General features: G+C 46.1%; 1 protein-coding gene across 1 annotated transcript in view; it reads left to right on the plus strand.

The window, feature by feature from the left end:
* The window catches only part of LOC134808177 (putative COBW domain-containing protein 7), a 34433-nt gene extending 30062 nt beyond the window's left edge, over window positions 1–4371 (plus strand). The window contains exons 8-10 of the mRNA XM_063792398.1: window positions 129–352; window positions 1383–3395; window positions 4267–4371. Coding sequence (XP_063648468.1) covers window positions 129–327 — 199 coding nt within the window. The 3' untranslated portion in view covers window positions 328–352; window positions 1383–3395; window positions 4267–4371. The remainder of the gene's footprint in view (window positions 1–128; window positions 353–1382; window positions 3396–4266) is intronic.
* The last annotated feature ends 9500 nt before the right edge of the window (window positions 4372–13871 follow it).

Here is a 13871-nt window from a genome sequence, read left to right on the forward strand (position 1 = left end):
CCTGTTAAACTGTTACTAGTATCCTGAAAGGGAGAGGATGATATTACTCCCCATAACAGACAGATATGACTCCCCATCGTAGAGCACGAGGTGTACACCCGCCCTGTGATTTTCTTCCTCATATTCAGAGACCGAGAGGTTGACGTCACTCCCAATATCGGAGGAAGTATACACCCCCGTGTGAGATGTTCCTTAATGATATTCCACGGCGGAGGGGGTGATATGACTACATACATGGCAGAAAGTGGAAACCCCCCAGGGATATTATTCCCACGATCCTGGAGGGAAGAAGATGATGTTACTTTCAATATGACAGAAGGTGGATGAAGTGGTGGACTGCCCCTCCACACCTGTGAGTATTTCTAGTTGGGTGGGATGAGAGACTGAGAAAAGAAATAAGACACAGAGACAAAGTGTAAAGATACAACAGTGGGTCCAGGGGACCGGCGCTCAGCACACCAAGGACCTGCACCGGCACCAGCCTCTGAGTTCCCTCAGTTGTTATTGATTATGATTTTCATTATTTTAGCAGAAAGGAATGTAGTAGGAATGTAGTAGGAGAGCGTGATGATAAGGATGATAAGGGTGATGATAAGGAGAGAGTCAGCAGAAGACATGTGAGCAAAAGAATCTATGTCATAATTAGGTTCAAGGGAAGGTACTATGACTGGACGTGCACGTAAGCCAGATTTGTTTCTCTGCACCCAAACATCTCAGTGGAGTAAAGAAGAACAAGGCAGTGTTACTGCAAACATGTCTCACCTCCCGCCACAGGGCAGCTTTTCTCCTATCTCAGAGTTGAACGAATGTACAATCGGGTTTTACACCGAGACATTCAGTTCCCAGGGGCAAGCAGGAGATAGTGGCCTTCCTCCATCTCAGCTGCAAGAGGCTTTCCTCTTTTACTAATCCACCTCAGCACAGACCCATTACGGGTGTCGGGCTGGGGGACAGTCAGGTCTTTCTCATCCCATGAGGCTATATTTCAGACTATCAGATGGGGAGAGAGCTTGGACCATACCCTGCTTTCAAGGGCAGAGGTCCCTGCGGCTTTCCACAGTGCATTGTGTCCCCGGTTTATTGAGACTAGAGAATGGCGATGACTTTTACCAAGTATACTGCTGGTAAACATTTCGTTAACAAGGCACGTCCTGCACAGCCCTGCATCCCTTGAACTTTGATTTTATACAACACATGTTTTTGTGAGCTCCAGGTTGGGTCAAAGTGGCTGGGGCCAAGCGGCTAGGGCAAAGCTACAAATTAACAACATCTCAGCAAAGCAATTGTTTAAAGGACAGGTCTTTTTCAAAATGGAGTCTCTTATGTCTTTCCTTTCTACATGGACACAGTGACAGTCTGATCTCTCTTTCTTTTCCCTACAGGTGGACACGCCCCCACTGATATTCCTTCTAATTGCAACGTGGGAGAGGAGGATATGACACGCGATATCGCAGGGAGTAGAAACACCCCTGTGATACTGTTCTTCATATTCAGGGAGGAAGAGGATGATATTACTCCCAATACAGACGGGTGTACACCCTCTGTACACCGAGGGTGTACACCCGTCTGTGAAAGAGTTCGTAATCTCCAGAGGGGGAGATGATATTACTCACAATATGGTAAAGAGGCTGTGAGTCCACGGAGGATCCTCAGAGCCAGCGGGGGAAGAGGGGCTGGCTCTCAGTCCCCGCCTCGCGGGGGTGCCTCCCCCCACTGCGATGGGGGTCCTAAGAGCCAGTGGGGGAAGAGGGGCTGGCTCTGAGACCCCGCCTCGCGGGGGGTGCCTCCCCCCCCTGCGATGGGGTTCCTAAGAGCCAGTGGGGGAAGAGGGGCTGGCTCTGAGACCCCGCCTCGCAGGGGGTGCCTCCCCCCCCTGCGAAGGGGTTCCTAAGAGCCAGTGGGGGAAGAGGGGCTGGCTCTGAGACCCCGCCTCGCTGGGGGTGCCTCCCCCCCCTGCGAAGGGGGTCCTAAGAGCCAGTGGGGGAAGAGGGGCTGGCTCTGAGACCCCGCCTCGCGGGGGGTGCCTCCCCCCCCTGCGATTGGGGTCCTAAGGGCCAGTGGGGGAAGAGGGGCTGGCTCTGAGACCCCGCCTCGCGGGGGGTGCCTCCCCCCCCTTCGATGGGGGTCCTAAGAGCCAGTGGGGGAAGAGGGGCTGGCTCTGAGACCCCGCCTCGCGGGGGTGCCTCCCCCCCTGCGATGGGGGTCCTAAGGGCCAGTGGGGGAAGAGGGGCTGGCTCTGAGACCCCGCCTCGCGGGGGGTGCCTCCCCCCACTGCGATGGGGGTCCTAAGGGCCAGTGGGGGAAGAGGGGCTGGCTCTCTGTACCCGCCTCGCGGGGGGTGCCTCCCCCCCCTGTGATGGGGGTCCTTAGAGCCAGGAGCAGAAGAGGGGCTGGCTCTCTGTACCCGCCTCACGGGGGGTGCCTCCCCCCCCGCGATGGGGTTCCTAAGAGCCAGAAGGCTTAGAGGGGCTGGCTCTCAGTCCCCGCCTCGTGGGGGGTGCCTCCTCTCCCTGCGACGGGGGTCCTAAAGGCCAGTGGGGGAAGAGGGGCTGGCTCTGAGACCACGCCTCGCTGGGGTGCCTCCCCCCACTGCGATGGGGGTCCTGAGGGCCAGTGGGGGAAGAGGGGCTGGCTCTGAGACCCCGCCTCGCTGGGGGTGCCTCCTCCCCCTGCGACGGGGGTCCTAAGAGCCAGTGGGGGAAGAGGGGCTGGCTCTCAGTCCCCGCCTCGCGGGGAGTGCCTCCCCTTCCTGCGATGGGGGTCCTAAGAGCCAGGAGGGGAAGAGGGGCTGGCTTTCAGTCACCACAGCTTGGGGGGCCTTTATGTTCTGGTTTTTACCCAAGAGTCAGCTGATTTGCTTCTTGTACTAGCAGGGCAGTTGCTGCCAAGGCCCTCAAACAGGGGGGCCATCCTTTAGAAACCCTGTCTAGCTGTTTAGAGAGGTAGGCCACCGGCCTCAGCCAGGGCCCCACAGTTTGGGTTTAAAGTCCAGCTGCCATCTTTTCTCTGACGCATACAGTGGAAAAGGCTTTGTGAGATCCGCTAGCCCCTGGGCTGGGGCTTTCAGAAGTTTTTCCTTTAAGTCATGAGAGACTTGCTGTTGTTGGAATCCCCATTCCAAATGTTGCCGGTCCCCGCCCCCTTTGTGACGTCATACAAAGGCGTGGCTAATACTGCAAAGTTGGGCTCCGCAGTCTACAAAACCCCACAGCTCCTAGGAATTCTCTCACCAGCCTTCTGCCCTTAGGCTCCGGAAGATTGCAAATGACCTGCTTTCTTTCGGATCCCGGGCTGCTTTCGGACACCTGTCGAATAGTAAATCCCAAGTAAGCTACCTGCGGTCGTCGGCAGATCTGAGTTTTCTTCTTGGACACCTAATACCCACAGCCCTCCAGGTCAGTCCTAAGGATCTTAGAATCCTCGATGGGGGTCATAAGCCAGGGGGGGAAGAGGGACTGGCTCTCAGTCCCCGCCTCACGGGGTGTGCCTCCCCCGTGTGATGGGGATCCTCAGAGTTGGGCGAGGAAGAAGGGCTGGCTCTCAGTCACCGCCTCGCGGGGGGTGCCTCCCCTCCCTGCGATGGGGGTCCTAAGAGCCAGGGGGGAAAGAGCGGCTGGCTCTCAGTCCCCGCCTCGCGGGGGTTGCCTCCCCCCCTGCGATGGGGGTCCTAAGAGAAATGGAGGGAAGAGGGGCTGGCTCTCAGTCCCCGCCACGAGGGGGTGCCTCCCCCCCTGCGATGGGGGTCCCAAGAGCCAGGGGGGGAAGAGCGGCTGGCTCTAAGTCCGCGCCTCGCCAGGGGTGCATCCCCCCACTGCGATGGGGTTCCTAAGAGCCGGGGGGGGGGGAGAAGGGCTGACTCTCAGTCCCCGCCTCGCGGGGCGTGCCTTGCTACCCTGCGATGGGGGTCCTAAGAGCCAGGCAGGGAAGAGGGGTTGGCTCCCAGTCCCCGCCGCGCGGGGGGTGCCTCCCCCCCACAGCGATGGGGGTCCTAAGAGCCATGAGGGGAAGAGGGGCTGGCTCTCAGTCCCCGCCGCGCGGGGGGTGGCTCGCTCCGCTGAGATGGGCATCCTAAGAGCCAGGGGAGGAAGAGGGGGAGAGGAGGATAGTAATTTCAGCATCGCAGGCTGTGTTCACCCAGCCTGTTAAACTGTTACTAGTATCCTGAAAGGGAGAGGATGATATTACTCCCCATAACAGACAGATATGACTCCCCATCGTAGAGCACGAGGTGTACACCCGCCCTGTGATTTTCTTCCTCATATTCAGAGACCGAGAGGTTGATGTCACTCCCAATATCGGAGGAAGTATACACCCCCGTGTGAGATGTTCCTTAATGATATTCCACGGCGGAGGGGGTGATATGACTACATACATGGCAGAAAGTGGAAACCCCCCAGGGATATTATTCCCACGATCCTGGAGGGAAGAAGATGATGTTACTTTCAATATGACAGAAGGTGGATGAAGTGGTGGACTGCCCCTCCACACCTGTGAGTATTTCTAGTTGGGTGGGACGAGAGACTGAGAAAAGAAATAAGACACAGAGACAAAGTGTAAAGATACAACAGTGGGTCCAGGGGACCGGCGCTCAGCACACCAAGGACCTGCACCGGCACCAGCCTCTGAGTTCCCTCAGTTGTTATTGATTATGATTTTCATTATTTTAGCAGAAAGGAATGTAGTAGGAGAGCAGGGTGATGATAAGGAGAGAGTCAGCAGAAGACATGTGAGCAAAAGAATCTATGTCATAATTAGGTTCAAGGGAAGGTACTATGACTGGACGTGCACGTAAGCCAGATTTGTTTCTCTGCACCCAAACATCTCAGTGGAATAAAGAAGTGGGCTCGATTTCAGTTGAAATTTCCAAAATCATGGCCCGGAGTAATCTGGAGGCTGAATTTCAGAGATTCCCGAGGGCTGCCGCGAGGGGGCGCCCAGCCCCTGCTAAACCCGAGCGCTGCGCTCTTGAGCCGTATCTGATCCGCAAGGCGGCGTTGCGGGGCGTTTACCGTGAGGACAGAGCTTCCTCCCCTCAGGACGCGGCTGGGAGAGGCTGCGGCCTCGGTAGACATGGGGACACTTGGGGCCGCGTCCACAGTGAGACAAGGAGACGCTGCTGCAGCTTCGGGACACCTGGGGCCGCCCAGGCGAAGATGAGGAAAAAGCTTCCTGTTGCCGTTGAGTGTAGCGGCGGGAGCGCGGCCGTGTTTCCCTGTCCGCCGTTTGTAGCGGGACCTCACTTTATATTAATAAAAGCGTCCCCTCATGAGGGCTTGGGCTGGTCAACCCCAGCGCAGGCCAAGGTGCAGGTTATGGATGTGAGTTTGTTTCTGGGGAGAGACCCTGGTACCAGGAGAGGAGACGCGGTCATGAGGTTGGGGACGGGAAGGCGCCACAGCCTGAGGCCAAGAAAACAGGCGCCCCCGGATCAGTGCTCGTTTTTGTTTGTTTGTTTGTTGTGTGTGTGTGTGTGTGTGTGTGTGTGTGTGTGTGTGTGTGTGTGTTTTGAGACCGAGTTTCGCTCTTGTTGCCCAGGCTGGAGTGCAGTGGCGCCATCTCAGCTCACTGCAACCTCCGCCTCCCAGGTTCAAGCGAGTCTACTGCCTCAGCCTCCCGAATAGCTGGAATTACAGGGACCCGCCACCACGCCCAGCTAAGTTTTTGTATTTTCAGTAGAGATGGGGTTTCACTATGTTGGCCAGGCTGGTGTCAAACTCCTGACCTCAAGTGATCCACCTGCCTTGGCTTCCCAAAGTGCTGGGATTGCAGGCAGGCCTGAGCCACCATGCCCGGCTGCTTTTTTTTTTCTAAATTAAAAAAATTTTTAGGCTGTCTTTGCTTTGATAAAATACATAGGAGTATTTTGTGTGAAGTTGCTGTAACTGCTGGGGAATCCAAGAGAAGGGATAAGTTAAACTTTGCTATTGCAATATTCCTAGAAGAAGGAAATTATTGTAAACTATAAACAACCACATTAATACCTTGTCAGTAAAGCAGAGACATCAAACTTCATTATAGAGGCCAAACCAATCCAAATCCAGGTCAGTGGAAGCTGTATACCAAGCGCCCTGCTGTCATGTCAGTATTGCGGCTGTCATATCAGTATTACAGGTGTCATATGAGTCTTAGGGGTGTCATAGTACTCTTGTGGGTGTCATCAGTATTGCGGGTGTCATGTCTGTATCGTGTGCATCATATCACTGTTGCAGGTGTCCCATCAGTCTTATGGGCATCATATCAGCCTTATGGGTGTCATATCATTATTAAGGGTGTCATATGAGTCTTAGGAGTGTCATGAATCTTGCGGGCTTCACATCAGTTTTAAGGGTGCCATAGCAGTCTTGCAGGTATCATCTGCATTGTGAACGTCACAGCAGTGTTGTGGGTGGGTATTACGATATGCCATGATATGTTATACCAGTATGACACCTCTTCTGAAAACAGTCATACCTAGACATAGTGCTTTGTTTGTTTGTTTGTTTGTTTTGAGACGGAGTCTCGCTGTGTCGCCCAGGCTGGAGTGCAGTGGTGTGGTGGAGTGGTGTGATCTCTGCTCACTGCAAGCTCCACCTCCCGGGTTCACGCCATTCTCCTGCCTCAGCCTCCTGAGTAGCTGAGACTGTAGTCTCAGCCACCATGCCCGGCTAATTTTTTTGCATTTTTAGTAGAGACGGGGTTTCACTGTATGAGCCGGGATTGTCTTGATCTCCTGACCTCATGATCCGCCCGCCTCGGCCTCCCAAAGTGCTGGGATTACAGGCCGGGAGGCGGAGGTTGCAGTGAGCCGAGATTGCACCACTGCACTGCACCCTGGGTGACAGAGCGAGACTCTGTTTTGGGGGGAAAAAATAAACTCATACATGGAAAATTCCAAAACATTGCTGAAATAAATTCAAGAAAACTTTTGGCGGAAATTCACAAGCTGATCCTATCATTTATATGAAATTTCAAGGGATGCAGAATAGCCAACATAGTGTCAAAGAAACCAACTCAGAGGCTCACATTTCCAAATTTCAAATCTTACTAGAAAGCAACATTAACAAAAACAACATGATTTTGGCATCATCAATGGAATAGATCAATGGAACTGAATTCTGAGTCCAGATAAACCCATACTCCTATGAGCAATTGTTTTATTTTTTGAGGCAGGGCCTCACTCTGTCTCCCAGGCTGGAGTGCAGTGGCACAATCATGACTCACTGCAACCTCTATTTCCTGGGCTCAAGTGATCCTCCCACCTCAAACCTCCCAAGTAGCTGGGACTAGAGGTGTGCACCACCACAGCTGGCTAATTTTTTTTTTATTTTTTTCAGGTAGGGTCTTTCTCTCCTGCCCAGGCTGGCCTCAAACTCCTGGCCTCAAGTGATACTCCTCTCTTTGTCTCCCAAAGCATTGGGATTACAGGTGTTAGCTACCATGTCCAGCCTGCTGATTTTTAAAAATGGAATTTCTTTTTCCTTTCTTTTTTTCTCTGGGCATGGTTTTGCTCTGTTGCCCAGATTGGAGTGCAATGGTGCGAACGCAGCTTATTGCAGCCTCAACCTCCTGGGCTCAAGCAATCCTCCCTCCTCCGTCTCCTGAGTAACTAGGACTACAGACGTGCACCACCACACCTAGCTAATTTTTAAGTTATTTGTAGAGAGAGGGTTTCCCTGTGTTGCCCAGACTGGCCTGAAACTCCTGGGTTCAAAAGATCCTCCCACCTCAGCCTCTCAAAGTGCTGGGATTACAGGTGTGAGCCACCACCCCTAGACTGGAATTTTTTTCATAATTACATTCTCACGTTGTTTGTTTCTAGTTTCTAGAAATATAGCAGATTACTGTGTATTGAGATTTTGTGTTGTAACTTTGCTTACTTTACTAGTTTTAATAATATTTTGGGGGTTCTTAATGATTTTCTGTATGTAAGATAGATCATGTGATCTGTGAGTAGACAGTTTTGCTGTCCCCTTTCACATATGAGTGCTCTTTACTTCTGTTTCTCTCCTATTTGTTGTGGATGGAACTTCCCATACAGTGTTGAATACAGTGATGAAAATGAGCATTGATGCCTTGGTGGTGATCTTAGGAGTAAAGCACTGGGCCCTGACAATGGAGATGGTGCTGGAGGCCGATTGTTGTGTTTAGAAAATTCCTATCTCAAGGTCAGGGGTCAGGGTCAGTGTTCAGGGTCAGGGGTCAGGGTCGGGTTAGGGTCGGGGTCAGGGGTCAGGGTCGGGTTAGGGTCAGGGTCAGGGTTAGGGGTTAGGGTCAGGGTCAGGGTTAGGGTTAGGGTTTAGGGTTAGGGTTAGGGCTTTGAATAAACTTATATGGTAGCCAAGTTGTGGTTACAGTGGGCCTTGGGTGAGACCAAGTTCTATGCCTACTTCAAGTGTGAACCAGCACAGTCTCAGTGGTGATGGCCTCAGGGGTGCTTATGTTACCCCAACTCCAGCTCCACATGCCTCAGCACAGAAAGAGAGACTGCTGGTTTCAGAGAAAGAAAGGGAAGAGAACAAGAATCTCTACTTGATAAATCAAGAGAATTTTTCTTAATGTTAATCCAAGGCCACCAAAGCAGTACCTCTACGTGTTTGCTACTGTGTTTTTGGGCTTGGGACCTAAGTGTCTTTGAACACCTGGAAAATGTTCCCAAAACTAATGGGCACAAAGAAGCCCAGACTGTGAAGACTACAATAAAGACTGAACTCTTCAATGCCCAGATATGGATGAACATCTACAAGTATCAAGGCCATCCAGGAAAACATGACCTCACCAAACAAGCTAAATAAGGCACCAGGGGCAAATCCTGGAAAAATAGAGATATGTGACCTTTCATACAGGAAATCCAAAATAGCTGGTTGAGGTAATTCAAAGAAATTCAATATAATGCAGAGAAGGAATTCAAAATTCTATCAGATAAATTTAACAATGAGATTGAAATAAAAAGAATAAAGCAGAAATCCTGAAGTTAAAATGCAATTATCATACTGAAGAATGCATCAGAGTTACTTAGAAAAATTGATCAAGGAGAAGATAGATTTAGTGAACTTGAAGTCAGACTATTTGAAAAGACAAAGTCAGAGGAGACAAAAAAGAATGAAAAATAAAGCATGCCTACAGAATCTAAAAAATAGCCTCAAAATAGGAATCTAAGAGTTATTGACCTTAAAGAGGTGGTAGAAAAAGAGATAAGAGCTAAACATTTATTGGCCCGGTGCAGTGGCTCACGCCTGTAATCCCAGCACTTTGGGAGGCTGAGGCGGGTGGATCACAAGGTCAGGAGATCAAGGCCATCCTTGCTAACACGGTGAAACCCCATTTCTACTAAAAATACAAAAAGAAATTAACTGGGCGTGGTGGGGGTGCCTGTAGTCCCAGCTCCTTGGGAGGCTGAGGCAGGAGAATGGCGTGAACCCAGGAGGCGGAGCTTCCAGTGAGCCGAGATCGCGCCATTGCACTCCAGCCTGGGCTACAGAGCGAGAGTCTGTCAAAAAAAAAAAAAAATTAAACATTTATTTAAAGAAATAATATTAAAAACAATTCCCCAACATTTGATATCAACATTCAAGTACAAGAAAGTTACAGAACATCAAGCAGATTTAACCCAAAGAAGACCACCTCAAGGCACTTAACTGAACACCCAAAGGTTAAGGATAAAGAAATGATTCTAAAAGCAGCAAGAGAAGAGACACAAATAACATTCAATGGAACTCCAATACATCTGACAGCAGACTTTTCAGGGGAAAATTTACAGGCTGAGAGAGTGGCATGACATATTAAAAAAGCTGAAGGAAAAAAAAAAAAAGACTTTTACTTTAGAATAATGTATCTGGCAAAAAGTCCTTTAAACTTGACAGAGAAATAAGAACTTTTCCGACAAACAAAAACTGAGGTATTTCATTAACACCAGACCTGTCCTACAAGAAATGCGAAAGGGAGTTCTGAGCCTGAAAGATAAAAAGTGAGTGAGCAATAAGAAGTCATCTGAAGGTACAGAACTCAGTAGTAATAGCACATGGAAAAACACAGAATATTATAACATGGTAATTATGGTGTGCAAAAATCTCAAATAGAGTAAACAATAAACCAATAAAAAATAACTACAACATATTTCCAAGACATAGACAGTAAAATAGGGAAGGAAGAGAAACAACAAAAAGTTTAAAAGAATGGCAATGGAGTTAAAGTGTAGAGTTTTTATTAGTTGCTTTGCTTGTTTCTTTGTTTATGCAATCAATGTTAAATTGTCCACAGTCTAAAATGATGTGTTATAAGATATTATATTCAAGCCTCATGGTAATTTTAAATCAAAAAGCATACCACAGATGTACAAAAAGTAAAAAGCAATAAATTAGATAATATTAAAAGATAAATCACCTTCACTAAAAGGAAGACAGGAAGAAAGAAAAGAACAATGAGAGGACAAAAATCAATCAGAAAACAAGTAACAAAATGGCAGGAGTAAGTGCTTATCAATAATAACATTGAATGTACATGAACTAAATACTCCAATCAAAAGACAAATAGTGGATGAATCGATAGAGAAGCAAGACAATAATCTATGACCTACAAAAAAATACTTTACCTGTAAAGATACATTTAGACTGAAAATAAAACAATGGAAATAGTTATTCCATGCCGATAGAAACCAAAAAAGAGCAGAAATAGCTTTACTTATACCATACAAAAATAGATTTCAACAAAAGACTGTAGGAAGATATTAAGAAAGTCATTATATAATAATAAAGAGATCAATTCTTCCAGAGGATATAATAAGAAATATATATGCACCCAACACTAAAGCACCTAGATAAATGAAGCAAATATTATAAGAGCTAAAGAAAGAGACCTCAATACAATAATGGCTGGACACTTCAATACCCTACTTTAGTCATTGGATAGACCTTCCAGACAGAAAATCAACAAAGAAACATCAGACTTAATCTGCACTGTATAACAAATGAACCTAATAGATATTTACAGAAAATTTCACTCAACAGCTGCAGAATACACATTGTTCTTCTCTGCACATGGGTTATTTTCAAGGATAGACCATATATTAAGTAACAAGTCTAAAAACATTTAAAAAAATTGAAGTAATATCAAGCATTTTCTCTGACCACCATGGAACAAACTAGAAATCAATTAAAAAATGAATTTCAGAAACTATACAAACACTTGGACATTAAACAATATGCTCTTTAATGATCAGTAGGTCAATAAAAATGTTAAAAAGAAAATGGAAAATTTTCTTGAAACAAATAATAGAAACATAACATAGCAAAACCTGTGGAATATGGTAAAAGAGGTACTATTATAAAAGGAAAATTTATAACTGTAAGTGCCTATATAAAAATCAGAAAAGCTGCAAATAAATAACCTAACAATACATCTTAATTCACTAGAATAAAAAGGCCAAACAAAACTCAAAATTAGAAGAAAAGAAATAATAAAAATTACAGCAGAAATAAAATGAAGAAAACAGTGCAAAAGATCAATGAAACAAGAAGTTGGTTTTTTGAAAAGTAAAACAATTAATGAATATTTAGACAGCTAGCTAAAAAACAGAGATGATACAAATTAATAAAATCAAGGTGAAAAAGGAGACATTACAAGTAACATTTCAGAAAATCAAAGGATCATTAGTGGCTACTATAAGTAATTGTATGCCAACAAATTAGAAAACCTAGAGGAAATTAATTCTTAGACACACATAACTTACCAAGAATGAACTAGGAAAAAATCCAAAACCTGAACAGACCAATAACGAGTAACAAAATTAAAGCCATAATAAAAAAAGTCTGTAGGACCAGACTGAAAAATAGAGAAGGAAAGAACATTTCCAAACTCATTCTTTGAGGCTAGTATTACACTGATATCAAAACAAGACAAAGATACATTTAAAAAGAAAACTACGAGCCCATATTTGAGAATATTGATGCAAAAATTTGCAAAAAACCTAGCAAACTCAATTAAACAATACATAAATAGGTAATTCATAATGACCAAGTGGAATTTATCCCAGAGATACAAGGATGGTTTGACATGCAAATCAGTCAATGTGATATATCATATAAATAGAATGAAGGGGCCAGGTGCAGTGGCTCACACCTGTAATCCCAGCACTTTTGGAAGCCGAGATAGGCGGATCTCCTGAGTTCAGGAGTTCAAAACCAGCCTGGCCAACATGGCAAAACCCCATGTCTACTAAAAATACAAAAATTAGCCGGGTGGAGTGGTGGGCACCTGTAATCCCAGTTACTTGGAAGGCTGAGGCAGGAGAATCGCTTGAACCCGGGAGGCAGAGGTTGCAGTGAGCTGAGATCATGCCATTGCACTCCAGCCTGGGTGACAGAGGAAGACGTCATCTCAAAAAAAAAAAAAAAGAATGAAGGACGAAATCCATATAATCATTTCCATTATGCTAAAAAAGTATTTGATAAAATTTAATATTCTTTAATAATAAACCCTTTGAAAACTGGGTATGGAATGAACATATCTCAACATAATGAAAGTCATATATGACAGACCCCCAGCTAGTATCATACTAAGTGGGGAAAAACTAAAAGCCTTTCCTGTAAAATCTGGAAGATGACAAGAATATCCACTTTTACCACTGTTATTCAACATAATTCTGAAATTCCTATCTGGAGCAATCAGACAAGAGAAAGCAATAAAAGGCATCCCAATTGGAAAAGAAGTCAAATTATTGTTTTTGCCAGTGATATAATCTTATATTTGGAAAAACGTAAAGACTCCTCTGATAGGGTTTTAATGTGTGTCCCCTCCCAAATTTAATTCTCAATGTTGGAGGTGAGCCAGGTGAAAGGTGATTTAACCATTGGGGTGGATTACTCATAAATGGCTTAGCACCATCCCACTTGGTACTATCTTCATGATAGTGAGTGAGTTCCCATAAGACCTGGTTATTTAAAAGTGTGTAACAACTCGCCCCTCTGTTTTTTTGCTCCTGCTTTTTGCCCTATGATGTGCAAGATTCTGCTTCAACTTTTGCCATGACTGTAAACTTCCAGAGGCCTTCCCAGAAGTGCATACCAGTGCTGTGTCTTCTCTACAGCCTGTAGAATCATGAGCCACTTAAACCTCCTTTCTAAAAAATAAATTACCCAGTCTCAGGTATTTATAGTGATGGGAAAAAAGCTTAATACAGAAAATTGGCACAAAGGAGTGGAAAATTGTTATAAGAATACCTGAAAATGTGGAATCAGCTTTGTAATTGGGTAAACAGGTAGAGGTTGGAAGAGTTTGTAGGATTCAGAAGAAGACAGAAAAATGAGGGAAAGTTGAGATTTTCTTAACTTTGAATGGCTTTGACGAAAATGCTGATAGTGATCTGGATGGTGAAGGCTGAGCTGAGGAGGTCTCAGATGAAAATTAGAAACTTATTAGGATCGAAGCAAAGGTCATTCATGTTGTCTTAGCAAAGTGGTTGGCTGAATTTCTGTCATGCCCTAGGGATATATAAAAGTTTGAATTTGAAAGTGATGATTTAGGGTTTCTGTTGAAAAAATGTCTAAGCACTAAAGCATTGAAGATGTGGCCTGGCTGCTTCTAACAACCTATGCTCACATGTTGCAGCAAAAAAAAAGTAAGTTGTAATTTATTTTTACTTGCAAGGGAAGCATAGCGTAAAAGCTTAAAAACTTTGCAGCCCAGTCATGTGGCAGAAAAATAAAAAGCTTTTACAAGAGAGGAACTCGAGCAGGCTGTGGAGCAATCACTTGTTAGAGATATTTGTATAACTTAAAAAAAAAAAAGCAAGTGTTGATAGCCAAGACAATGGGGAAGAGGAATTGAAGGCATTTTAGAAATCTAAAAGGCAGCCCCCCATCACAGACCCTGAGGCCTAAAAGAAGAGAATAGTTTCT

This window comes from Pan troglodytes, chromosome 14 (assembly GCF_028858775.2).
Source record: "Pan troglodytes isolate AG18354 chromosome 14, NHGRI_mPanTro3-v2.0_pri, whole genome shotgun sequence".
Classification (NCBI taxonomy): Eukaryota; Metazoa; Chordata; class Mammalia; order Primates; family Hominidae; genus Pan; species Pan troglodytes.